The sequence below is a fragment of the Heterodontus francisci genome, chromosome 11, assembly GCF_036365525.1.
Source record: "Heterodontus francisci isolate sHetFra1 chromosome 11, sHetFra1.hap1, whole genome shotgun sequence".
In the NCBI taxonomy this organism is placed as follows: domain Eukaryota; kingdom Metazoa; phylum Chordata; class Chondrichthyes; order Heterodontiformes; family Heterodontidae; genus Heterodontus; species Heterodontus francisci.
In genome coordinates this window covers 93,548,145-93,575,759 of record NC_090381.1, presented here as the reverse complement: position 1 = coordinate 93,575,759, position 27,615 = coordinate 93,548,145, and the positions used below count along the sequence as shown (strand labels likewise).

Here is a 27,615-nt window from a genome sequence, read left to right as displayed (position 1 = left end):
CAGTCTCAGGATACAGGGTGTGCCATTTAGAACCGAGATGAGGAGAAATTTCTTCACTCAGAGGGTGCTGAACCTGTGGAATTCTCTACAGCAGAAGGCAGTGGAGGCCAAGTCATTAAATATATTCAAGGAGATAGATGTATTAATGCCAAAGGGATCAAGGGATATGGAGAAAACGGGAACAAGGTACTGAATTAGACGATCAGCCATGATCTTTTTTGAATAGCGGAGCAAGCCTGAATGGCCTACTCCTCCTATTTTCTATGTTTCTTTGTCTGTCTCCCATCTACAAGGCACAAGTCAGGAGTGTGATGGAATACTCTCCACTTGCTTGGATGAGTGCAGCTCCAACAACACTCGAAAGTCGACACCATCCAAAACACAGCAGCCCGCTTGATCGGCACGCTGTAAACATTCGCTCCCTCCGCCACCAGTGGACAGTGACAGCAGTGTGTACCATCTACAGGAAGCACTGCAGTAACTTGCCAAGACTCCTTCAACAGCATCTTCCAAATCCGCGACCTCTACCACCTAGAAGGACGAGGGCAGCAGATGCATGGGAACACCACCAAGTTCCCCTCCAAGTCTCGCACCATCCTGACTTGGAAATATAATTGCCATTTCTTCACTGTTGGGTTAAAACCCTGGAACACTCTTCCTAACAGCACTGTGGGTGACCTACACCTCATGGACTGCAGTGGTTCAAGAAGACAGCTCACCACCACCTTCTCGAGGGCAATTAGGGATGGATGTAAGGTGTTTAGGAAAGATAGGAAACGAAAGAAAGGAGGAGGAGTGGCAGCATTGATTAAGAATAATATTACAGTGCTGGAGAGAGAGGATATCCGAGAGGGTTCAAGGACAGAATCTATTTATTTAGGGCTAAGAAACAATAGAGGTACCATTACACGATGGGATGTATTCTATAGGCCAGTAACTGGTGGGAAACATATAGAGGAACAAATTAGCAAGGAAATTAGGTACAAAATCTATTTTATAATGGGAGACTTTAATTATCCTAATATAGACTGGGATAATAGTGTAAAGGGAAGAGAGGGGAAAGAGTTTTTGATGTGTCCTCAGGAGAATTTTCGGCATCAGTATGTTTTCAGTTCAACGAGCCAGAAGGCATTACTGGATCTGATTGTGGGAAATGAGGTGGGACAAGTGGATCAACTGTCAGTATTGTAAGGGTTAAGTTGGCTAAAGAAAAGGACAAGGAGCAATCCAGAGTAAAGATAATTAGTTGGGGAAGCGCCACTCTCCATGGTGAAAACTAATCAGGCCCAGGTAAATTGGAATCAAAGATTGGCAGACAAAACTGTAATTGAACAATGGGCTGTCTTTAAAGAGGAGATTGTTTGGGTACAGTCAAGATACATTCCTACATGGGGATGGGGGGGTGGGTAGGTAGGACAAACAAAACTAGAGCTCCCTGTTATGTTACGACTGCTCAAGACAAACCTCCCAATCAAAATATATGATTCTGATTGTGTTGGGAGCAATGCACTGTCATACATATCTTTAAGCTTTCCCAAATCAAAGAAAGCAGCAGCCAAATTGAAACAATCTAGTAACCCCCACATGAGGTGAACCAAACCAGGTATCTTTAGATATCTACAAGTTAACTGTTTATTTTTTAAAAACTAAAATCTTAAACACTACTAAGATAAATCAATATCTAAAGATAACTTAAAGAAATCTAACTCCTGCATTCGCATACATAAACCCAAACTAATGGTAGTTTGGTGTTTAATTAGCTGCCCAAAAAAATAGAAATAACAATCAAGTCTTTGCAGATTACACTTCCTATGAATGGTCTTCAAATTCCACACACTCCAAGTTCACTTGCAGTCTTCCAAGGTCCAATGAGGAAAGAATCCTTTCAGAGATAGGAATTCAGCAGTTCAGTTCAGCATTTGAAGCACCAAACTTTTCTTCTGTCTTCCAGCGATGAACATAGCAGGTCAATAATTGGTTATTTTCTTCAAGGAATTAATCTGGCTTTAAGTTTTTTGAACTTTGAGAGCGAAGCTACACAGGTTGTCTTACAGAGCTCTCCTTTCTTCCTTCAGTACATGCTGGCACAACGTGTCTGTCTCTGAACAAAACCAGTTAGCCAGTTTTCAAAAACAAAATGGATACATTGTATGTCCTTTTCTCCCTCTCTGGATGGTTATAGCTAGGAAACCAGAATGCACTTTCATAGAAACATAGAAAATAGGAGTAGGCCATTCGGCTCTTCGAGCCTGTTCTGCCATTCATTATGATCATGGCTAATCATCCAACTCAGTAACCTGTTCCCGCTTTCCCCCCATATCCTTTGATCCCTTTCGCCCCAAGAGCTATATCTAACTCATTCTTGAAAACATGCAATGTTTTGGCCTCAACTGCTTTCTGTGGTAGCGAATTCCACAGGCTCACGATTCTCTGGGTAAAGTAATTTCTCCTCATCTCAGTCCTGAAAGGTTTACCACGTGTCCTTAGACTATGACCCCTGGTTCTGGACTTCCCCACTATCGGGAACATCCTTCCTGCATCTACCCTTTCAAGTCTGTTAGAATTTTATAGGTTTCTATGTGATCCCCCCTCACTCTTCTGAACTCCAGCGAATATAATCCTAACCGACTCGATCTCTCCTCATACGTCAGTCCCGCCATCCCAGGAATCAGTCTGGTAAACCTTTGCTGCACTCCCTCTGTAGCAAGAACATCCTTCCTCAGATAAGGAGACCAAAACTGCACACAATATTCTAGGTGTGGCCTCACCAAGGCCCTGTATAATTGCAGCAAGGTATCCCTGCTCCTGTACTCAAATCCTCTCGCTATGAAGGCCAACATACCATTTGCCTTTTTTACCGCCTGTTGGACCTGCATGCTTACCTTCAGCAACTGGTGTACGAGAACACCCAGGTCTCGCTGCATATTTCCCTCTCTGTTTATAGCCGTTCAGATAATCTGCCTTCCTGTTTTTGCTACCAAAGTGGATAACCTCACATTTATCCACATTGTACTGCATCGGCCATGCATTTGCCCACTCACTCAACTTGTCCAAATCACTCTGAAGCCTCTCTGCATCCTCCTCACAAATCACCCTCCCACCCAGTTTTATGTCATCTGCAAATTTGGAGATATTACATTTAGTTCCCTCATCTAAATCATTAATATATATTGTGAATAGCTGGGGTCCTAGCACTGATCCCTGCGGTACCCCACTAGTTACTGCCTGCCATTCGGAAAAAGACCCATTTATTCCTACACTTTGTTTCCTGACTACCAACCAATTTTCTATCCATCGCAATACACTACCCCCAATCCCATGCGCTTTAATTTTACATGCTAAACTCTTAGGTGGAACTTTGTCGAAAGCCTTCTGAAAGTCCAAATAAACCACATCCACTGGCTGTCCCTCATCAATTCTACTAGTTACATCCTTGAAGAATTCTAGTAGATTTGTCAAGCATGATTTCCCATAAATCCATGCTGACTGTCCGATTCTACCATTGTTCTCCAAGTGCTCTGCTATAAAATCTTTGATAATGGACTCTAGAATTTTCCCCACTACCGACGTCCGGCTGATTGGTCTATAATTCCCTGCTTTCTCTCTACCTCCTTTTTTAAATAGTGGGGTTACATTAGCTACCCTCCAATCTGTAGGAACTGTTCCAGAGTCTATAGTATCTTGGAAGATGACCACCAATGCATCCGCTATTTCTAGGGCCACTTCCTTAAGTACTCTGGGATATAGATTATCAGGCCCTGAAGATTTATCGGCCTTCAATCCCATCAATTTCCCCAACACCATTTCTCTACTAATACTGATTTCCTTCAGTTCCTCCCTCTCACTAAACCCTGTGTTCCCCAACATTTCTGGTATGATATTTTTGTCCTCCTTTGTGAAGACAGAACCAAAGTATGCATTTAGTTGGTCAGCCATTTCTTTGTTCCCCATAATATAACTTCCCCTGTTTCTGACTGTAAGGGGCCTACATTTGTTTTCACTAATCTTTTTCTCTTCACATACCTATAGAAACTTTTACAGTCAGTTTTTATGTTCCCCGCAAGCTTACTCTCGTACTCTATTTTCCCCTTCATAATCAATCCCTTGGTCCTCCTTTGCTGAATTCTAAACTGCTCCCAATCCTCAGGTATGTTGTTTTTTTTTTCTGGCAAATTTGTATGCCTCTTCCTTGGATCTAATGCTATCTCTAATTTCCCTTGTAAGCCATGGTTTGGCTACCTTTCCTGTTTTACTTTTGCACCAGACAGGAATAAACAATTGTTGCAGTTCATCCATGCAGTCTTTGAATGTTTGTCATTGCCTATCCACGGTCATCCCTTTAAGTAACGTTTCCCAATCCATCATCGCCAACTCGCGCCTCATACCTTCGTAGTTTCCTTTATTAAGATTCAGGACCCTAGTCTCAGAATCAACTATGTCACTCTCCATCTTGATGAAGAATTCTATCATATTATGGTCGCTCATCCCCAAGGGGTCTCACAGAACTAGATTTTTGTCAATTATTCCTTTCTCATTACACAATGCCCAGTCTAGGATGGCCTGTTCTCTAGTTGGTTCCTCAACGTATTGGTCCAGAAAACCATCCTGTATACACTCCATGAATTCCTCCTCTACGGTATTGAGACTAATTTGATTTGCCCAATCTATATGTAGATTAAAGTCACCCATAATTACAGATGTTCCTTTATCGCATGCATCTCTAATTTCCTGTTTAATGCCATTCCTAACATCACCACTACAGTTTGGGAGTCTATATACAACCCCCACTAATGTTTTTTGCCCCTTAGTGTTTCTCAGCTCTACCATACAGATTCCACATAGTCAAAGCTAATATCCTTCCTCACTATTGCGTTAATTTCGGTCTCTGGAGCTGCTGCCTTAAAGAAATACAGATCCTTTACAGCCTTCAAGGCATAACACAATATTTCTCGAGGAGAAAAAAAAACAGGACCATGACATCACTGAAAGATATAGAGAATAAGATGAAGCAGGGAAAGAGTGCATATGACAGATGTCAGGTTGATAATATGAATGGGAACCAGGCTGAACATAGAAAGGTAAGATAGGAAGTGAAAAAGCGATAGGAGGAGCATAGATAGAATAAGAGAAGAGACTGGCAGCCAACATAAAAAGGAATCCAAAAGTGTTTTATGGGCATATAAATAGTAAAAGGGCGGTAAAAGGAGGAGTAGGGCCAATTAGGGACAGAAAAAATTTATGCATGGAGGTAGAGGGCATGGCTGAAGTACTAAATGAGTACTTTTCTTCATCTTTTGTAAAAACAGATGCAAAGAGGTGGTGGTTGAGACACTTCGTGGGCTAAAAATTAATGAGGTCTTAGGCTGGTTGTGCTTAAAGTTACTAAGTCACCAGGACCGGATCTGATGCATCGGAGGATACTGAGAGAAGTAAGGGTGAAAATTATGGAGGCACTGGCCATAGTCTTCCAATCTTCCTTCGACTCAGGGGTGGTGCTAGAGGACTGGAGAATTGCAAATGTTACACCCTTGTTCAAAAAAGGGTGTAAACATAAACCCAGCAGCTACAGGCCAGTCAGTTTAACCTCAATGATGGGAAAGCTTTTCGAAATGATAATCTGGGGCAAAATCAAAAGTCACTTGGACAAATGTGGATTAACTAAAGAAAGCCAGCACAAATTGGTTAATGGCAAATTGTGTTAAACTTATTTGAGTTTTTTGATGAGGTAACAGAGGGTTGATGAGGGTAATGCGGTTGATGGAGTGTACATGAACTTTGAAAAGACATTTGACAAAGTGCCACATAGCAGGCTTGTCAGCAAAGTTGAAGCCCATTGAATAAAAGGGACAGCGGCAGCATGGATACAAAAGTGACAGGAGATTAGCGGTGAACGGTTGTCTTTCGAACTTCAGGAAGGTATATTGTGGGGTCCGTATTGGGGCCACTGCTTTTCTTGATCTATATTAATGACCTAAACCTGGGTATGCAAGGCACAACTTCAAAAATTGCAGTGACACCAAACTTGGAATTATAGCGAAGTGTGAGGCCGATCGTGATAAACTTCAAGAAGGCGGAGACCAGCTGATGGAATGGGCAGACAAATGGCAGATGAAATTTAATGCAGAGCAGTGTGAAGTTATGCATTTTGGTAGGAAAAATGAGGAGAGGCAATATAAACTGAAGGGCACATTTCTAAAGAGTGTGCAGGAACAGAAACCAGGGGGTATATGTGCACAATGGTTGAAGATGAAGGCCAGCTTGAAAAAGTGGCTAAAAGGGCATACGGGATCCTGGGCTTTTATATGTAGAGTCATAAAGTAGAAAAGCAAGGAAGTTATGGTGAACCTTGATAAAAAGACTGGTTTGGCCTTAACTGAAGTATTGAGTACAATTTTGGGTGTCTCATCTTAGGAAGAATGTGAAGGCATTGGAGAGGGTGCAGAAAAGATGAGAAATCTCAGTTACATGGCAAGATTGGCGAAACTGGGACTTCTCCTTAGATAAGGTTGAGAGGAGATTTGATAGAGGTGTTCAAAATTGCGGGGTCTGGAAGAGCAGATAGGGAAAATCCGTTCCCATTGGGGGAAGCGTCGAAACCAGAAGACATCAATATAATGCGATTGGCAAAAGAACCAGAGGCGATATGAGGAAAAAACATTGTTAACACAGCAAGTGGTTAAGATCTGGAATACACTGCCTCATCGTGTGGTGATAGTAGATTCAATCGCACCTTTCAAAAGGAAATTGAATAATTATCTGAAGAGAAAAGATTTTCAGGGCTGTGGGGAAAGGGGAGTTGGACTAGCTGAATTGCTGTTACAGACATGGACATGACATACCAAATGGCCGCCTCCTGTTGTGTAACCATTCTGTGATTAGAGATCCATACCATGCAACGCGGCGATTCTCAAGCTGTGAGGAACTTGCCTGTTCCAGGGAAGTTGTAAACACAAACTCTGAAAGCAACTTCTGTTATGCAGCTCAAATTTCTGATTTGCTATCAATCATTATTCAGTTCTAGTCAAGGAGCGGGTTCTCTCTTACCTGGCACTGACAGTAGGTAAGAGCCACATGTGCACTGGGCTAATCCAACCATGTTGTGTATCAAGACATCTGAAGTTGTGTACAGTCATGGGTTTAAAATGTTGGGCTTGGCATTATTTTAATGACTAACTTGTGTCACTGCTTTCAGAAAAGTTGTTACTTTAGCATTCCATTTGATTTCTGACCAACATACTCTGCAGGATCAGCCTTTAATTGTGTGTTTAAACACAGGTATGTGACATGTTGCCTTCCACCAGCAAATTTTACATGCTTAACAGCAAAGCTTGCTGCATTATTTGCAACATGGTAAACTACTCTTTTAGTGCTATGTTGCATGCAGTAATAGATTGCTATTTGTTTCCACTTCACCATGGGACTAAAGATGCCTTACAGAGGTGGAGCTGTGTCAGTTAGACTTGGTCTGCAGACCCACAAAACATGGAGCCCCAAGTCGCTGATGGTTTGAGTTCCAGATTGTAGTGTAAGCATGCCCATCTGCAGTTTTGATTCCGAAGGGCAGAGTAGAGTATGAGTGTACCTACCTCACGTGGACTGCAGCGGTTCAAGAAGGCAGCTCACCACCACCTTCTCAAGGGCAATTAGGGATGGGTAGTAAACGCTGGCCTAGTCAGCGACGCCCACCTCCCATGAATGAATAAAAAAACAGTGAGAGAAACCAAGCGTAATGCTGACCAACAGCAAAGACTATGAACCTAAAGTTTGCCAGCTACCTGGAATCTGACAGCATGGTCCAGTCAGTGAACCCTAGTTTTGGTTTGAAGAACCAATCTGTACTGGCATCTCTTTAAAAAAAAAAAACCTATTTCTATACTTTGGGTTTGAATGAAAAATATTTTGTATTGATATTTCATGATCTCCTGGATGGCCAAAATCACCGAACAAAATATTTTTGAAGTGTAATCACACAGAAATGTAGAGAGAAAGTACATATCGTTTTGGCTAAAATCCCCAGGATTAACGACCAATTTGACGAAGGTTTTTCATTAAATTTAAAAACAAAATTCTTCATTGCTGGCAGAGTTTCACTGTTGTCATACTCTACTCTTCGGAATCAAAACTGCAGATGGGCATGCTTACACTACAATCTGGAACTCAAACCATCAGCGACTTGGGGCTCCATGTTTTGTGGGTCTGCAGACCAAGTCTAACTGACACAGCTCCACCTCTGTAAGGCATCTTTAGTCTCATGGTGAAGTGGAAACAAATAGCAGTATGTGGCTGTGCAACATCTACAATCATGCATTCCACTGTTAGTAAATCCTTGAAGTTTTACCAAAGGAAGCTGGTTGATCTCATTGGGTAAACTATGGCTGATACAGAGTAGTCTTACTGGAAAAGAGTTGGAGACATGTTGTAATATGCATTGTCAACACTTGTAAGCCTCAACATTAAATAGATGTTGGCCTGTTTGTGGGATCGCTTATAGAGTCATAGAGTCGTACAGCATAGAAACAGGCCCTTCTGCCCATCGCGTCCATGCCGACCATAATGCCTATCTATACTAATCCCACCTGCCTGCATTAATTCCATATCCCTCTATGCTTTTCTTATTCAAGTACCTGTCCAGATGCCTCTTAAATGTTGCTACTGTTCCTGCCTCCACCACCACCTCTGGCAGCTCACTCCAGATACCCACTATTATTTGTGTGAAAAATGTATCCCTTTGATCCCCTTTAAACCTCCTCCCTCTCACCTTAAATCTATGCCCTCTATGTTTTAGTCACCCTTACCATGGGAAAGAGACTCTGGCTATCTACCCTATCTATGCCTCTCTCAATTTTATATGCCTCTATCATGTCCCCTCTCAGCTTCCTTCGCTTCAGGGAAAACAGACCCGGCCTATCCAATCTCTCTTTATAACTCAAGCCCTCCAAACCAGGCAACGTCCTTGTGAATCTTTTCTGCACCCTCTCGAGCTTAATCACATCTTTCCTGTAGTGCGGCGACCAGAACTGCACACAGTATTCCAAATGCAACCTAACCAACGTTATGTACAACTGTAACATGACGTCCTAACTCTTGTACTCAGTGCCTCGGCCGATGAAGGCAAGCATACCATAGGCCGCCTTCACCACCCTGTCTACCTGTGTTGCCACTTTCAGGGAACTATGTACTTGCACCCCAAGGTCTCTCTGCTCAACAACACTCCCCAGGGCCCTGCCATTCACGGTATATGTCCTGCCCTGGTTTAACTTCCCAAAATGCATCACTTCACACTTGTTTGCGTTAAATTTCATTTGCCAATCCCTTGCCCACTTTCCCAGTTTATCTATATCCTTTTGTAATCTTAGACAACCTTCTTCACTGTCCACTATACCACCAATTTTGGTGTCATCTGCAAACTTACTAATCATGCCCCCTACATTCACATCCAAGTCAATATTTATGACAAACAACAGAGGGCCCGGCACCAATCCTTGCGGCACACCACTGGTCACCGGCCTCCAATCTGAAAAACAACCCTCCACTACCACCCTCTGCCTCCTATTAGCAAGCCAATTTTGTATCCAATTTGCTAGCTCACCTTGAATCCCATGTGTTCGAACCTTCTGGACCAACCTACCATGCGGGACCTTGTCAAAGGCCTTGCTAAAGTCCATGTAGACAACGTCCATCGCCCTGCCCTCGTCAGTCCTCTTGGTCGTCACCTCAAAAAACTCAATCAAATTCATGAGGCATGATTTCCCACGCACAAAGCCATGCTGACTATCCTTAATCAGACCTTGCCTTTCCAAATGCATATAAATCCTGTCTCAGAATCCCTTCTAATAACGTTCCCACCACTGATGCAAGGCTCACCAGCCTGTCGTTCCCTGGCTTATCCCTGCTGCCCTTCTTAAATAAAGGCACATTAGCTATCCTCCAGTCTTCCGGTACCTCACCCATGTCTAACAATGATACAAAAATCTCTGCCAGGGCCCCAGCAATCTCCTCCCTTGCTTCTCATAGCATCCTAGGATACACCTGGTCAGGCCCTGGGGATTTATCCACCTTAATGTGCTTCCAAACCTCCAACACCACCTCCTTTGTAATGTTGATATGCTCTAGGATATCGCTGTTCCCTCTCTTGAACTCACTGGCTTCCATGACCACTTCCACGGTAAATACAGACGAGAAGTATTCATTTAAGACCTCGCCCATTTCCCATGGCGGCACACATAATTACCACACTGATCCTTAAGGGGACCTACTCTCTCCCTAGCTACCCCTTTACTCTTAATATACTTATAGAATATTTTCAGATTCTCCTTTATGTTATCTGCCAGGGAAATCTCATGGCCCCTTTTCGCCCTCCTAATTTCCTTCTCAAGTGTACTCCTACATCCCCTATGCTCGAGGGACTCGCTTGATCCCAGCTGCCTATACCTGACATATGCCTCCTTTGTCCTGACCAGACCCTCAATATCCCTGGTCAACCAAGGTTCCCTAAACTTGCCAGCCTTGTCCTTCCATCTAACAGGAACATGCCGGCCCTGAACTCTTCCTATCTCACTTTTAAAAGCCTCCCACTTGCCAGACGTCCCTTTACCTGTAAACAGCCTCTCCCATTCAACTTTTGAGAGTTCCTGTCTGATGCCATTGAAATTAGCCTTCCTGCAATTTAGGACTTCAACCTGAGGACCAGTCCTATCCTTTTCCATAACTATCTTGAAGCTAATAGAGTTATGGTCAGTGCTCCCCCACTGACGCATCAACCACCTGCCCATCCTCATTTCCTAAGAGGAGATCGAGTGAGGCCCCTTCTCTCGTAGGGCCATCCACATACTGCTTCAGAAAACTATCTTGGACACACTTAACAAATTCTTCCCCATCTGACCCCTTAGCACTATGGCAGTCCCAGTCAATATTAGGGAAGTTAAAATCACCGACTATTACAACCCTATTATTCCTACACCTATCTGTGATTTTCCTACATATACGCTCCTCCACTTCCTTCTGACTATTGGGGGGGCCTATAGTATAATCCCATCAAAGTGATCACCCCTTTCTTATTTCTAAGTTCTACCCATATGGCCTCGCTGGATGTTCCCCCAGGGATAACCTCTCTAAGTACTGCCGTGATGTCCTCCCTAATCAATAGTGCAACCACCCTCCTCTCTTACCTTCACCTCTGTCACGCCAGAAGCATCGGTACCCCGGAAGATTGAGCTGCGGGTCCTGCCCATCCCTCAGCCACATTTCCATGATAGCTATAATATCACAATCCCATGTACCGATCCATGCTCTGAGTTCATCTGCCTTACCTGTAAGGCTTCTTGCATTAAAGTAAATGCAGTTTAGCCTACCAGACCTTCCACGCTCCCTGTCCTGCCCTTGCCCGGCCTGCCTACTGGACTTACTTGCTTTAACCTCTACATTTGCCTCAACTATCTCATCGGAGAGACTACTACTTTGGGTCCCACCCCCCTGCCAGACTAGTTTAAACCTCCCGAGTATTACTAGCAAACCTCCCCGCAAGGATATTGGTCCCCTTCCAGTTCAGATGCAACCTGTCCCTCTTGTACAGGTCACTTCTGCCAATAATGTGCTGCTTTTGATGTTTATTGTAAAGGTAGCCCTGTGTTGAAGCTTCACCAGGTTGCCACCTTGTTTTTAGCAATGCTTGTTGGTGCTTTTGGCATGGACCTTTGCACTCCTCAGTGACCCAGGTTTGCTAACATGGCTCAGTTATGCTGGATGAGTGGAGGATTTGGCAGCCAATGAGTTTACAGATTGTGATGGTATATAACTCTCCTGCTGCCAATGGCTCAGAGTTCCTCATGGGTGCCCAATTTTGAGCTGCTAGAACTGTTAATTTATCCCACAGCTTGGTGGTAGTGTCACAGAAAACAATGGAGCATATCCTGAATGTGCGGATGTCACCAAGTCTAATATTGCCATGGACAGATGCATCTGTGACAAGTAGATTTTTGATGACAGGGTTACATAGGCTTGTGTGGGTGTTCTCACCACCTCTACATGGCACAAGTCCAGTCTGGCAGCTGTGTCTTCTTGGGCTTGGTCAGTGATGGTACTACAAAGCTACCTTGGTAACTGACATTAAAGTCTCCCATCTGGAGTACGTTCTATGCCCATACTACTGGTACTTCATCCAAGTGGTATTCAACATGGAGGAGTACTGATTTATTTGGCTGAGGGAGGATGATAGGTAGTAATCAGAAATAAGTTTCCTTGATCGAGTTTGACCTGGAACCTTGAGAGTAACGAGGGCTGGAGTTGATCACTCCCACCCAACTATATGCACTCTGCCCCCATCTTTGGTGGATTTGTCCTGCTGGTGGGACAGCACATACCTTGGGATGTTGGCAGAGGAGTCTGGAACGTGGAGTAAATGGTTACCAATCTGAGTATGACTGTCAGTTTTGCTTGACTGGTCTGGGACATCTCTCCTAACTTTGGCATTGTTCCCCAGATGTTACTGAAGAGATCTTTCTCGTGTTGACCCAGTGCTCCTGTCATGATCCAGTTTGATGCCGACTTGCAGATGAGCGGTGTATCCAATTTTTTTAATTGCTTTTTGTAGCAGTTTGATGCAACTCCATGGGGTGCTATGATAGTTAAGAATCAACCACACTGGTGTGGGACTAGTCATATTTAGACCAGACCACAGGTAAGGACTACAGGTTTCCTTCCCTAAAGTTGGGTTTTTATAACGGTGATAGCTTTATAGTTTTTTTTTTACTGTTCTTAGATTTTGATTTCTAGATTTTTTTTTTTTAAAACTGAATGTTCACAAATTGCCATGGTGGAATTTGAACACATGTTCTCTGCATTATTGGTCTTGAGCTCTGGATTGCTAGCCTAGCTTCATAACCACTACACCATTGTCCCTCATTTTGAAGATTTGAATTCAACCATTATGTCGTCTCAGATGTAAGATCAGTATTTTAGTTCCAGAAGATTGGATTGAGGCATTCATCCACAAGCTTGTTTTTATGTTCTTTGTGAAAGTGGGGTTTATGTGACCCCTTTGCAACAGTGAAAGATTTTGTGCAAATCATTCAGCTGGGTGTAGGATCATTTGCAAGTGTTTCCGGAATCTGGCAATACAAAAGGTGATAAATTAGTCAGAATCCTTTTATCATGTAAAACTTGCAGCTGATTACCAACGGAAGAGGAAAACCTCACTGACTTGGCAAGTGATCAAATGTTGAATTTGGCATTTTCTCAGAAACTGCAAGCTAATCTTTGGCTGTTGATGTAACATGTTTTTTGCACTGAATGAACTCTGAAGTCACTCATTTTCTTTGCACCATCTGTCTGTCAGCCTGAGTTGCACAGAGTACCCAAATTCTATGTACTAATCTTGCTTGAAGGTGAAAACAGACAGGAAAATAATAATGACTTTTGACCTACATCATATATTTTAAAAAGCAATGTGTTGAGGCTGTGTGGAATGTACAAACTCTGAACCTTTTACTTGATATCAACCTGACAGATGCTTCTTAATTGCAGTATTGTGCAAAATATTGCTTTAATTGTTCCTATTTAGCAAATACTGTAGACAGACTGGGTAGCCAATCCTCATTGGAATGTCATTTTATTAAGTTATACTACTGTCCAAAATTATACAGGTGAACCCTAACTGTTGAATCTGTTTGCACAGGTAAAGAGTCCCTATACAGTATCCTGATTAAGAACATTATTGCAGTTGAGAAACTTGAAGAAAGATGCTTCAACAGAAAAAATGTACGTGATAACTCCATTCTAAAGTAGCTTGTGGAAGTACATACAACTAAACAGAAGCTGTTCTTTCTTAAATATAAGCAGAAATTGCTGGAAATGCTCAGCAGGTCAGAAAGAAATTAAAAACATTCCATTTCAGTGAACTTTTGTCAGAAGTGGTCTGACGAAGGGTCACCATCCTAAAATATTAGCTGTTTTTGTCTCCACAGATGCTGCCTGACCTGAACATTTCCAGCATTCTCTGTTCATATTTCATATTTCCAGCAACTGCAGTATTTTGCATATGTATAGCTGGGCTTTTTTTCTTGTCATTCTGTTTATTTATTTCTGAAGTTAATTTTCATATTGTTGTGAGAGCTTGATTTTGTATTCAATGTTAAGAATTATAGTGAAGCTTCTTCATGTCCTGCTACTGCCAGGTTACTTGCAGTCCAAAACTCTAAATACCCCCTTTGCCTCAAATGCAAGCTCACAGACCACATTTGGTGTTTATAGCCTTCTAAATTAGATTTTTCAGTCATTGTTGAATTAAGTCTGGTTGGGTTGGAATAGGAGAGCAAGATTTAATCTTAAAATATGTCCAAAAAAAAGTTCAAGTATCTTGAAAACTGGAGTTTTGGATGAAGTAAATGCTTAACCTACTATTAGTTTCAACTCCTAAGTGGCCTTGCTCTTGCAAGACCAGAGCTGGCATACGGGCACATGTCATGAATAATTGATTTTTTTTTGTCTGCTGCAACTAAGTTTCAAGTTGTCTTCTGAGCTATTATGAGGATGCAGGGGAAGACGGCACCTGCTTCAGTACGTCAAAGTTTTGGCATGGTTTATGTTCCGAGGGTCAAATTGTGTTGAGCTTTGGAATAGAGTATTGATTGTCAAAATAATTTTGTGGCTCCATTCAGCTGTACTCATCTACTTCTGATCTGGTCCCATTCTCTTGGACTCCCAGGTTGTCTCGCCGAGTTCGATCCATACCTGTATTTGGTTCAGTAATTATGTTGTTGTTACCCACCACATTAGTCTTAAGTACTAGACTGTCTCTTTCCAGCCAGTTAGTACATGAATTGATTAGCATGAGACTGGGAATCAGGACATCAGTGTTCCTATCATTGCATCTGGTTTTGTGTATTTGAATTCGGGCACCATCTTGTCTCACAGCAGCTCCCTCATTGGACTTCGATTAATTACTTGAGCTACTGTAGCAAGGCAATGCTGTACTTGCAGAACAGTCTGACAAATGTCTAGTTATAACAACTTGTATTTATATAGTGCCTTTAATATAATAAAATGCTCCAAGATGCTTTCTAGGAATGTTATAGGGTAAAATTTGGCACCAAGCCACCTAAAGAGATATTAGGGCAAATGACCAAAAGCTTGGTCAGAGGTAGGATTTAAGGAGTGTCATAAAGGAGGAAAAAGTGATGAGAGGCAGAGACCTTAAGGGAGGGAATTCCAGAGCCTACAACCACCAACGGTGGAACGATTAAAATCGGGCATTCTTAAGAGGCCAGAATTAGAGGAGCCCAGATATTTCGGAGGTTTGTACCGCTGGGAGAGATTGCCATGGTATGGTTTGCAAACAAGGATGAGAATTTTCAAATTGAGCCATTGCTTAACCAGGAGTCGGTGTAGGTCAGCAAGCACAGGGGTCATGGGTAAATGGGACTTGGTGCGAGTTTGGGCATGGGTATTGACATAGGTTATTACTGGCAGTGTCACGACAAACCCAGTTTTCTGTAGTTTATCTGCCAACAGTAATTTTATTTTAAAAAACTAGACCTGATGGAAGCATTTTTGAGCATGGACCATCATTAACTGGGGTTTGTTTATATACTGAATGTGGTCTATGAATTTCATCGCAAATTAAATTGGCTGTCCAACTAAACATTTGGAGTTTGCTATAAGCTAGTTGAATCCTTTTAAGTCCTGATACAAAAAAGGGTCTGTTAATGCCAAAATATGGTTTGGATACATTATAAGACTTCCTGAAGCTCACTGTAGTAGCTGTAAAGGTTTTAGCTTGACTGATCTCTTTGTAAGTGATATATTTTTCATATAAGAATGGAAGCTGCAAATGATGTTCTGAAGAATCAGTTCAAGAATTATTGGGAGCAATGGCCCCAATGGGCAGGGGAGCCCAAAAGGTAGCGCACAAGCCGCTCAAGTTGTTTGCTTTAATATACTGCATGTCCGCAACCGCACAAAAAAAAAATAAAGGTACTGCGCATTCAAACGTTGTGTGCAACAAAAACATTGAGGGGATGTTGGTTGGGAGACATTTTAATCAAATTTCATAATCAAGATTCACTATAGCTCACTAATATGCAAAGACTAGTGAGGTAAAGGGAATGATTTAAACAGATTCATAATCTCTCAATCCACATAATTTAGGGTTATATAATTGGAATGTAATATAATTTAAATGGTAAACTATTGATCGTTGGTTGCACATTTAAAAACTAGTTTTTTGTTTGTTTTTGTGTGTCTGCACATATTTTTGGAATAACTTAAAGCAGAAATTATTTATATTTTTAATTTTGTTCAATATCTGCTTCCTATTTTGTGAAAAGATAAACTGCCTTTACAGGTCCTATAATTGTACATTTTTTATTATTATAGTGATATTTGTTATTTTTAAAAGGTGGGTCCAGTAAATTTATCTCAAACTCTTATTGGTATAAGATGAGGAAACAGTGTACAAATTGACAAAAGGGAAGTTTAGGAAGAAACCATTCATCAGAGAGATTAATATCTCTCCTCATTAGAGAGATTAATATCTGGAATTGTTTTCTGAATAGGGCAGTGGAGGCAAAGCCACTACAGTTTTTCAAAAGAAATTTAGATGTTGGGATGGGGGAAAGTTGGAGGTTTCAATGCAAAAAGAGGTAGATGTGATTAATGGTCATCTTCATAGGAACGTGGGAAATGCCGGATGAAAAAAGACAATGTCCATCTAGTTTGCCTCTACCATCCTGGTAGTCACATGATACAGCAATAATGGAGTTATTAACCAATCATAGCTATCAACTAGTCTACAGTAGATCTCGACATTACACAAAGAAAACCCCAGTGATGGAAGACTTTGGGAACCATAAGAAAAATCTCAACCTTACTGCATTTCATACCTCGAATTACTGATGTAATATACACCAAGATGTTATTTTCTGAAAGAAATCCAGCTAATTTGAATGAATCAATACAAACTGCTTGCATTGGGCTGAAGTTTACCTTAGGCGGACGGGAATTTGCCACCGACATGGAAGTCGGTGGCGAACCCGCTTCTGACTAGCCCGGGGATCCGTCCCATATTTAAGTTAAGGTTGCCTCACCAGGAGGATCCTTCCTTCCCTGGTGAGGCTGGAATGGTTGTTTGCGGGGAGGGGGTGTCTTGACTCCCAGGGGTGAGTTGGGAAGCGGGGGCGGCCCTCAATCGGGCACCCTGTGCCTGATTGCCATGGCACCCCCGGGGCGCTATTGCTGAGCGGCCTTTCACGTCCCCAACATGCCTGCTCGCCACGGGTAAAATACCTGTGGAGGCGGGCAAAGCCGTTAAGTGGCCACTTAAGGGTTTTGATTGGCCTTGGGCTGGTGGGTCGATTCCCACCCCCCGCCCGACGCCGTAAACTTGGCCGGAGGCAGAAGCGGGACAGGTAGGCCTCCCGGAGCCTCCTGTTCAATTTTACGCCGGCCCCCACACCACCATCCGACCTGCTGGGGCGGCGTAAAATTCAGCCCATTATTTCCTGAGGGAGCCATGATTGATCACTTGCTGTTGATACATTGACGGCTTTTATTCCATTTCAGTTTGACTCTAGTTAACAAAATTAAAGAAATCTTCCCTTAACATGCAGCTAACTTGACGAGGCATGCTGGCATTTGGTAAAAAGTCTTCAATAGCAAATTCTGTTTTTTCACAGCATCTGGTTTATATACAAAATCAAATTCTAGCAACTGCTTTGTGAGATAAAATATGGCTGCAAGTTCCATAATTTGCTCGCACCATGTGATCATAATGGCTGCGTTGTAAATTCACTTCCAGAATTCATGTACTGAATCAGAAGTTGATTTGTAAGTCAGCTCATTTATAGGAGCCCACATTCAGTAAAGCTTCCTTTCACATAACTCCGGTCTCCGTCCCATGGAATCATCAAAAATGGCCAACCACGTTGTATGCTCTGTCCTTTACTTGCATTATCTATATATCCTGAGCCTGATAGAAGCTGTCATTTCTTTAGTGCCTTTTGTTGAGAGCAATTGATCTTTCTTTAATAGAGGTCCAAGGTAAATTCTCCATTTTCCAAAGGAGTGACCATCAATCCATATTGATTGAATACACTGAAAAGATGGTCTGAAGGAATCAGTGGGCTGATGAGGCTGCACTTGCACCCTCTATCATGGTCTATCTTACCCCATTCCTCTCAGAGGGGGGGGTGTTTCCATACAACTGCTGGAATATAGTCATGAGCAGTAAGGCTAGCCCAAACTTTTTTGGGAATCTACATCAGATGTGGTATAGTAGCACTGTGGCTTTCCACAGGTAATGATTTTTAAGAGGGCCAGCTTACAGGATCAAGGTTTTCAATAGTCTAAATTGTTGACCCTCAAACTAGGGTGTCAACTGACGTGGCAGACAAAAGACACCGACACGAGATACTTCGTATAAACACTTTTATTGATACTTAAATCACTTATTAGGCTACTCGTTATTTCATTTGTTAAACTACTGGTTACTTGTTACAATAAATCACAAGACTCATGGCTTGGACTTAAATACTATCTGTTGTGAGGCGAGGTGATCAGCCTCCCGATGGGAGCTCTTCACTGAATTCCGGACTCCGGGTTCCCCTCCACGATGGTTGTTCCTGCAAGTCTTCGCTGCGGAGGCTCCTAGCGTCCCCTTTTTTATCGAGTTGCTCCCAGCATCGAGAATGTTCTTAGTCAAGTACACCCCTGGCTAGGAGTCATCCGTTTTGCTTAGTGCCAGTTGCAAAGCAAAACAAAATACATCTGCTGGCCTTGTTCTTGTTATCTGTCCTTGTCTAGCAGTCTCATTCGGAGCACATCTTATCTTGCACACTGCCTATTCAGCAGGCTGGGCTTGTGAAACCGCAACTGCAGCTGTTTCACAGTCCTTGTCCTTCTGTAAGGATGGCTATTTTACCCTTCATGCTTTGCAGATGTTTAGCCGTCTGGCTACAGCATCTACTAGCCTCCAGAAAAGCTTTGGAATCATTTTTGATATTGGTGTCAATATAATGTTAAATACAACTCATTAAGGTGCAGTTTGCCATCCATAGTTGGGCTCATGTCCACTGGATTTCATAGAATCTTATACTGCAGAAGGAGACCATTCAGCCCATTACACCAGTGCCAAGTCTCTTAGTCCCATTCCTATGTTCTTTTCCCGTATCCCATCTTGCATTTTTTCTTTTTCAAATATTTATATACCCCTCCTAAATACTATTCTGGATTCTCCTTTCACCAATGTTTTTGGTAGGACATTCATTCCATGTTGTAACAAACTTCTTTTCTGAAAATAAATTTCAAACAATTAGAACATAGAACATTACAGCGCAGTACAGGCCCTTCGGCCCTCGATGTTGCGCCGACCTGTGAAACCATCTCACCTACACTATTCCATTTTCATCCATATGTCTATCCAATGACCACTTAAATGCCCTTAAAGTTGGCGAGTCTACTACTGTTGCAGGCAGGGCGTTCCACGCCCCCACTACTCTCTGAGTAAAGAAACTACCTCTGACATCTGTCCTATATCTATCACCCCTCAACTTATGTCCCCTCATGTTTGCCATCACCATCCGAGGAAAAAGACTCTCCCCATCCACCCTATCTAACCCTCTGATTATCTTATATGTCTCTATTAAGTCACCTCTCCTCCTCCTCCTCTCCAACGAAAACAACCTCAAGTCCCTCAGCCTTTCCTCATAAGACCTTCCCTCCATACCAGGCAACATCCTAGTAAATCTCCTCTGCACCCTTTCCATAGCTTCCACATCCTTCCTATAAAGCGGTGACCAGAACTGCACACAATACTCCAGGTGCAGTCTCACCAGAGTTTTGTACAGCTGCAGCATGACCTCGTGGCTCCGAAACTCGATCCCCCTACTAATAAAAGCTAACACACCATATGCCTTCTTAACAGCCCTATTAACCTGGGTAGCAACCTTCAGGGATTTATGCACCTGGACACCAAGATCTCTCTGCTCATCTACACTACCAAGAATCTTCCCATTAGCCCAGTACTCTGCATTCCTGTTACTCCTTCCAAAGTGAATCACCTCGCACTTTTCCGCATTTTCTCCATTTGCCATCTCTCAGCCCAGCTCTGCAGCCTATCTATGTCCCTCTGTACCCTACAACATCCTTCGGCACTATCCACAACTCCACCGACCTTCGTGTCATCTGCAAATTTACTAACCCACCCTTCTACACCCTCTTCCAGGTCATTTATAAAAATGACAAACAGCAGTGGCCCCAAAACAGATCCTTGCGGTACACCACTAGTAACTAAACTCCAGGATGAACATTTGCCATCAACCACCACCCTCTGTCTTCTTTCAGCTAGCCAATTTCTGATCCAAAGCTCTAAATCACCTTCAACCCCATACTTCCGTATTTTCTGCAATAGCCTACCGTGGGGAACCTTATCAAACGCCTTACTGAAATCCATATACACCACATCCACTGCTTTACCCTCATCCACCTGTTTGGTCACCTTCTCGAAAAACTCAATAAGGTTTGTGAGGCACGACCTACCCGTCACAAAACCGTGCTGACTATCTCTAATGAACTTATTCTTTTCAAGATGATTATAAATCCTATCTCTTATAACCTTTTCCAACATTTTACCCACAACCGAAGTAAGGCTCACAGGTCTATAATTACCAGGGCTGTCTCTACTCCCCTTCTTGAACAAGGGGACAACATTTGCTATCCTCCAGTCTTCCGGCACTATTCCTGTCGACAATGACGACATAAAGATCAAGGACAAAGGCTCTGCAATCTTCTCCCTAGCTTCCCAGAGAATCCTAGGATAAATCCCATCTGGCCCAGGGGACATCTATTTTCACACTTTCCAAAATTGATAACACCTCCTCCTTGTGAACCTCAATCCCATCTAGCCTAGTAGCCTGAATCTCAGTATTCTCAACAACATTTTCTTTCTCTACTGTAAATACTGACGCAAAATATTCATTTAACACTTCCCCTATCTCCTCTGATTCCACACACAACTTCCCACTACTATCCTTGATTGGCCCTATTCTAACTCTAGTCATTCTTTTATTCCTGATATACCTATAGAAAGCCTTAGGGTTTTCCCTGATCCTATCCACCAATGACTTCTCGTGTCCTCTCCTTGCTCTTCTTAGCTCTCCCTTTAGATCCTTCCTGGCTAGCTTGTAGCTCTCAAGCGCCCTAACTGAGCCTTCACGTCTCATCCTAACATAAGCCTCCTTCTTCCTCTTGACAAGCGCTTCAACTTCTTTAGTAAACCACGGCTCCCTTGCTCGACAACTTCCTCCCTGCCTCACAGGTACATACTTATCAAGGACACTTAGTAGCTGCTCCTTGAATAAGCTCCACATTTCGATTGTTCCCATCCCCTGCAGTTTCCTTCCCCATCCTACGCATCCTAAATCTTGCCTAATCGCATCATAATTTCCTTTCCCCCAGCTATAATTCTTGCCCTGCAGTATATACCTGTCCCTGCCCATCGCTAAGGTAAACCTAACCGAATTGTGATCACTATCACCAAAGTGCTCACCTACATCTAAATCGAACACCTGGCCGGGTTCATTTCCCAGTACCAAATCCAATGTGGCATCGCCCCTGGTTGGCCTGTCTACATACTGTCAGAAAACCCTCCTGCACACACTGGACAAAAACAGACCCATCTAAAGTACTCGAACTATAGTATTTCCAGTCGATATTTGGAAAGTTAAATTCCCCCATAACAACTACCCTGTTACTCTCGCCCCTGTCGAGAATCATCTTCGCTATCCTTTCCTCTACATCTCTGGAACTATTCAGAGGTCTATAAAAGACTCCCAACAGGGTAACCTCACCTCTCCTGTTTCTAACCTCGGCCCATACTACCTCAGTAGACGAGTCCTCAAACGTCCTTTCTGTCGCTGTAATACTCTCCTTGATTAACAATGCCACACCCCCCCCTCTTTTACCATCTTCTCTGTTCTTACTGAAACATCTAAATCCCGGAATCTGCAACATCCATTCCTGCCCCTGCTCTGCCCATGTCTCCGAAATGGCCACTACATCGAGATCCCAGGTACCAACCCATGCTGCAAGCTCACCCACCTTATTCCGGATGCTCCTGGCGTTGAAGTAGACACACTTTAAACCTCTCACTTCATTCTTTTTTTGTCAGTCTGAAATGTAATCCTTCCTATTTGACTTGCCAACTACTCAAACTAAATTTCCTCTTGCCCTTCATTTGCTCTAATGAGCCACATTTTCATCATCCTTCATTACTAAAGCCTCTCATCTCGCTATCATCATCATTTATCTTTTTTGGATCACTTCCATTGCCAGAATATACTTCCTAAACTAAGCCCCCCAGAACTCAACACAATAGCCCAGAGTTTCCTCGGTCCCATTTGTGCTGAAACTTAAGCTGAATTCTTCGCTGATCTTGCCGATGGGAACTTGTGCCAATATTTTCTGTGGAGCTTATTTACTCTTGCCAGAAACTTAAAGGTCAGCATAAAACGAGTGCAAATGCAGCATAACATTAAAGCATGTGGGCTGCTGAGCCTCTTGTCCATGCTCTTCCTCTTTCATTATTATGCAAAATAGTAGTATGTCCATTGGGAATACCAATAGTCCTTCTGAACACAACAGGAAGAGGGATCTGAAAAATTTCTAAAAATTACTTTGGTCAAGTATAGCACAGGTCTTAGTAAGAAAGATCCAGAAAACTGAGTTACACCAATGTGGGGTGATTGAGCTTGCTTGGTCTAAATCTTTGGGTGTAAATCAGGATGCATTAGGGAGGGGGAAAAGTTACCTGGATACTTTGTTCCAGAAGGTAGTCACGCCCCATAGGATAGCACCTTCTGATTTGGTCAGTAGTTGGGGACAGGGCGGGTGTGACTGCGAGTAATACTACTAAGGAGATAGAGACCAAAGTGGAGGAACCTCTGCCCTTGTAATTGTCCAACAGGTTTGAGGTCCTTTCAGCTTATATGCATGAGAATGAGGGCTGCAGGGTGAATGAGCAAGCTGACCATGGCACTGTGGTACAGAAAGCCATTCAAGCGGGGGGAATAAATAGGAATGTAGTAATAGGAGATATTGTAGTCGGGGGAGAGAGAGACAGTTCTCTGCAGCTCCGAGCGAGAGTCCACAAGGCTGTGTTGCGTGTCTGGTGCCAGGATTTGGGACATCTGGTTTGGGCTGGAGAGAAACTTGCAGTGGGAGGGGGAGGATCCACTTGTACTCTATGTGGGTACCAACAACATAGATAGGACTAGGAAATAGGTTCTGCACAGGGAGTATGAGCAGCTTGGGGGCTAAATTAAAAAGCAGAACCTGAAAGGTAATCTTGATTATTACCTCGCGCCACAAGCAAATTGGCATGGTAAATAAGATTAAAGAGGTGAATGCATGGCTCAAAGACTGGTGTGGTAGAAATGGGATTCGATTCATGGGGCACTGGCACCAGTAATGGGGAAAGTGGGAGCTGTACTGTTGGCACGGTCTTCACCTGAACAGTGCTGGGACCAGTGTTCTGGCAAGTTGTATAACTAGGACAGTAGAGAGGGCTTTAAACTAAATAGTTGGCGGGGGCAAGAGGATCATGTGAGGAGAGATGTGGTAAATCAGAGGTAATAGAGCAGGGTAGTGATTTGGGTTTTGATAACCAGAGTGTGCCAGGAAGGGACAGAGTGTATAAACACAAGACTGCACCAGCAGATAAGGCCAAAGGTTGCAGAAATGGTAAAAAGACCAGTGTTAAAGGCTCTGTATCTGAATGCGTGCAGCATTCGTAACAAAATGGATGAATTGTTAGCACAGATAGAAATAAATATGTGTGACCTGATAACCAGTGCAGAGACATGGTTGCAAGGTGGCCAAGGCTGGGACCTGAATTTTTTTTTAAATTTGTTCATTGGATGTGGGTGTCGTTGGTTAGGCCAGCATTTATTGCCCATCACTAATTGCCCTTGAGAAGGTGGTGGTGAGCTGCCTTCTTGAACTGCTGCAGTCCATGTGGGGTAGGTACATCAACAGTGCTGTTAGCAAGGGAGTTCCAGGATTTTGACCCAGCAACAGTGAAGGAACAGCAATATAGTTCCAAGTCAGGATGGTGTGTGACTTGGAGGGGAACTTGCAGGTGGTGGTGTTCCCATGCATCTGCTGCCCTTGTCCTTCTAGGTGCTAAAGGTCGTGGGTTACGAAGGTGCTGTCTAAGGAGCCTTGGTGTGTTGTTGCAGTGCATCTTGTAGATGGTACACACTGCTGCAACTGTGCGTTGGTGGAGGGAGTGAATGTTTGTGGATGGTGTTGAGCTTCTTGAATGTTGTTGGAGCTGCACCCATCCAGGCAAGTGGAGAGTATTCCATCACACTCCTGACTTGTGCCTTGTAGATGGTGGACAGGTTTTGGGGAGTCAGGAGGTGAGTTACTCACTGCACTATTCCTAGCCTCTGACCTGCTCTTGTAGCCACGGTATTTATATGGCTATTCCAGTTCAGTTTCTGGTCAATGGTAACCCACAGAATGTTGATAGTTGGGAATTCAGCGATGGTAATGCCATTGAACATCAAGGGGAGATGGTTAGATTCTCTCGTGTGAGATGGTCTTGTGTGGCGCAAATGTTACTTGCCTCTATTTAGCCCAAGCCTGGATATTGTCCAGGTCTTGCTGCATTTCTACATGGACTGCTTAAGCATCTGAGGAGTTGCGAATGGTGCTGAACATTGCGCAATCATCAGCGAACATCCCCACTTCTGGCCTTGTGATTGAAGGGAGGTCATTGATGAAGCAGCTGAAGATGGTTGGGTCTTGGACACTACCTGAGGAACTCCTGCAGTGATATTCTGGAGCTGAGATGATTGACCTCCAACAACCACAACCATCTTCCTTTGCGCTAGATATGACTCCAACCAGTGGAGAATTTCCGCCCTGATTTCCATTGACTCCAATTTTGTTAGGGCTCCTAGGAATATTGAAGACTATTTGACATTTCAAAAAGACAGGAAGCTAGGAAAAGGTAGTGGGGTGGCTTTGTTAATTGAGTATGTCATTAGTACAGTAGTGACAGATGACCTTTGCTCAGAAGAGTAAGATGTGGAATCAGTTTGGGTAGAGATAAGAAATAGGAAAGTTAAGAGGGCACTTGTGGGAGTACTTTATATGCCCCCCAACAGTTCTTACACTGTAGGACAGAGTATACAGGAAGAAATAAATGGAGCATGCAAGAAAGGTACCGCAATAGTCATGGGTGACTTTCATCTACATGTAGATCGGGCAAAACAGATTGGCAAATGTAGCCTGGAAAATGAGTTCACCGTCTATTTGGGACAGTTTCTTAGAGCAGTGCATTCTAGAGCCAACTAGGGAGCAGACTTTTCGAGACCTGGTAATGCGCAATGAGACAAGATTAATTAATTAATCTCCTGGTAAAGGAGCCTCCAAGCGACAGCGATCATACCGTGATAGAATTTCGCGTTCAGTTTGAAAGGGAGAAGTGTGGGTCCAAGATTAGTGTTTTAAACCTAAATGAAGGTAATTATATGAGTAAGAAGGCAGAGCTAGCTAAAGCGAACTGGGAACTAGTTAAAAAGATAGGACTGTAGAAATGCAGTGGCAGACTTTTAAGGAAATAGTTAGTAATTCTCAGCAAGATTTAGCCCAGTGAGAAAGAGATTTTTTTTTAAGGATGCATCATTTGTGGCTAAATAAAGTTAAGGATAGAATCAGATTAAAAGAAACACTGTACAAATCTGCATAGATTAGTGGTAGTTCAGAAGATTTTAATAACCGGCAAAGAATGACAAAAAATTAAAGAGAGAGAAAGTAGGGCATGAGAGAAAACTAGCCAGTAATATAAAAACACAAGAGTTTCTACAAGTATTTAAATAGGAAAAGAGAAACTAATCTGTCATGGGGAAGCTACTAGAATCCATTATTAAGGAGGTTATAGCAGGATACTTAGAAAATCATTATGGGAATAAACAGAGTCGTCATGGTTTTGTGAAAAGGAAATCTTGTTTAATGTATTAGTTCTTCGAGGAAGCAACAGGCAAGGTGGATAAAGGGGAACCTGTAGATGTTTAGTTTAGTTTAGAGATACAGCACTGAAACAGGCCCTTCGGCCCACCGAGTCTGTACCGACCATCAACCACCCATTTATACTAATCCTACACTAATTCCATATTCCTACCACATCCCCACCTATCCCTACCACCTACCTATACTAGGGGCAATTTATAATGGCCAATTTACCTATCCACCTGCAAGTCTTTGGCATGTGGGAGGAAACCGGAGCACCCGGAGGAAACCCACGCAGACACAGGGAGAACTTGCAAACTCCACACAGGTAGTACCCAGAATTGATCCCGGGTTGCTGGAGCTGTGAGGCTGCGGTGCTAACCACTGCGCCACTGTGCCGCCCTATGTGTTGTACATAGATTTACAAAAGGCGTTTGATAAGGTGCCACATCAAAGGTTACTACACAAGATAATGCATGGTATAGGAGGTAACATATTAGCATGGATAAAGGACTGGTTAGCTAACAGGAAGCAGAGTCGGGATAAATGGGCCTTTTTCGAGTTGGCAAGCTATAACTAGTGGAGTGCCACAGAGATCAGTGCTGGGGCCTCAACTATTTACAATTTATACCAGTGACTTGGATGAAGGGACTGAATGTACGGTAGCAAAATTTGCCAATGACACCAAGATAAGTAAGCTGTCGAGAGGAGGTGAAGAGTCTACAAAAGGACATAGGTTATGTGGGTGGGCAAAAATTTGGCAGATGGAGTATGATGTGGGAAAGTATGAACTTGTCCACTTTGGCTAGAAGAATAGAAAAGCTGTATACTATTTAAATGGAGAGAGATTGCAGGACTCGGTGGTACAGAGGGATCTGGGTGTCCTGGTACATGATTCACAAAAGATTATTTATGCAGGTACAGCAGATGATTAGGAAGGCAAATGGAATGTTGCCGTTTATTTCAAGGGGGATTAAGTATTTCACAGAATTGTTAAAGTGCAGATGGAGACCATTTGGTCCATCGTGTTACTGCAGTAGTACTGGGCCTTGGTGCGACCATATCTGGAGTACTGTGTACAGTTTTGGTCTCTTTATTTGAAAAAGGATATAATTGTGTTAGAAGCGGTTCAGAGAAGGTTCACTTACCTAATTCTGGGGATGAAGGGCTTAACTTGTGAAGAAAGGTTGAACGTATACCCACTGGAGTTTAGAAGAATGCGGGGTGATCTTATCATATGAAACATAAGATCCTGAGGGGATTTAATGGCCAGAATTTTAAGCCCCCCTGCAGAAGCGGGCTGGAAGTAGGGAGGTCGTAAAATTGAGTGGAAGGCGAGGACTGCCATTTCCGTCGCCTTCCTGCCCCCACTGAAATTTTGCAAGGGATGGTGGCGGCGGGAAATTGCCTGACCACCCCAGGCCAATTAAGGGCCTCCCCCTAGTATATTACCAGTGACCGACAGGCAGCTTAGGCCTTCTGGGAGGTGGCCTATTAAAACCTGACGTCCTCCTTACAGGCTGGGGCACGGGGCCTGCCTGATTGAATATCCTGTGCCCCACGGAGGCCCCCCCAACCACCCCCACTGAACTACATTCCTCCCCCTCA

General features: G+C 43.2%; 1 protein-coding gene across 1 annotated transcript in view; it reads left to right on the top strand.

The window, feature by feature from the left end:
* Positions 1-27,615, top strand: part of rasa2 (RAS p21 protein activator 2) — a 142,049-nt gene that overhangs the window by 104,577 nt on the left and 9,857 nt on the right. Inside the window, exon 21 of the mRNA XM_068041686.1 lies at positions 13,673-13,755. Coding sequence (XP_067897787.1) covers positions 13,673-13,755 — 83 coding nt within the window. The remainder of the gene's footprint in view (positions 1-13,672; positions 13,756-27,615) is intronic.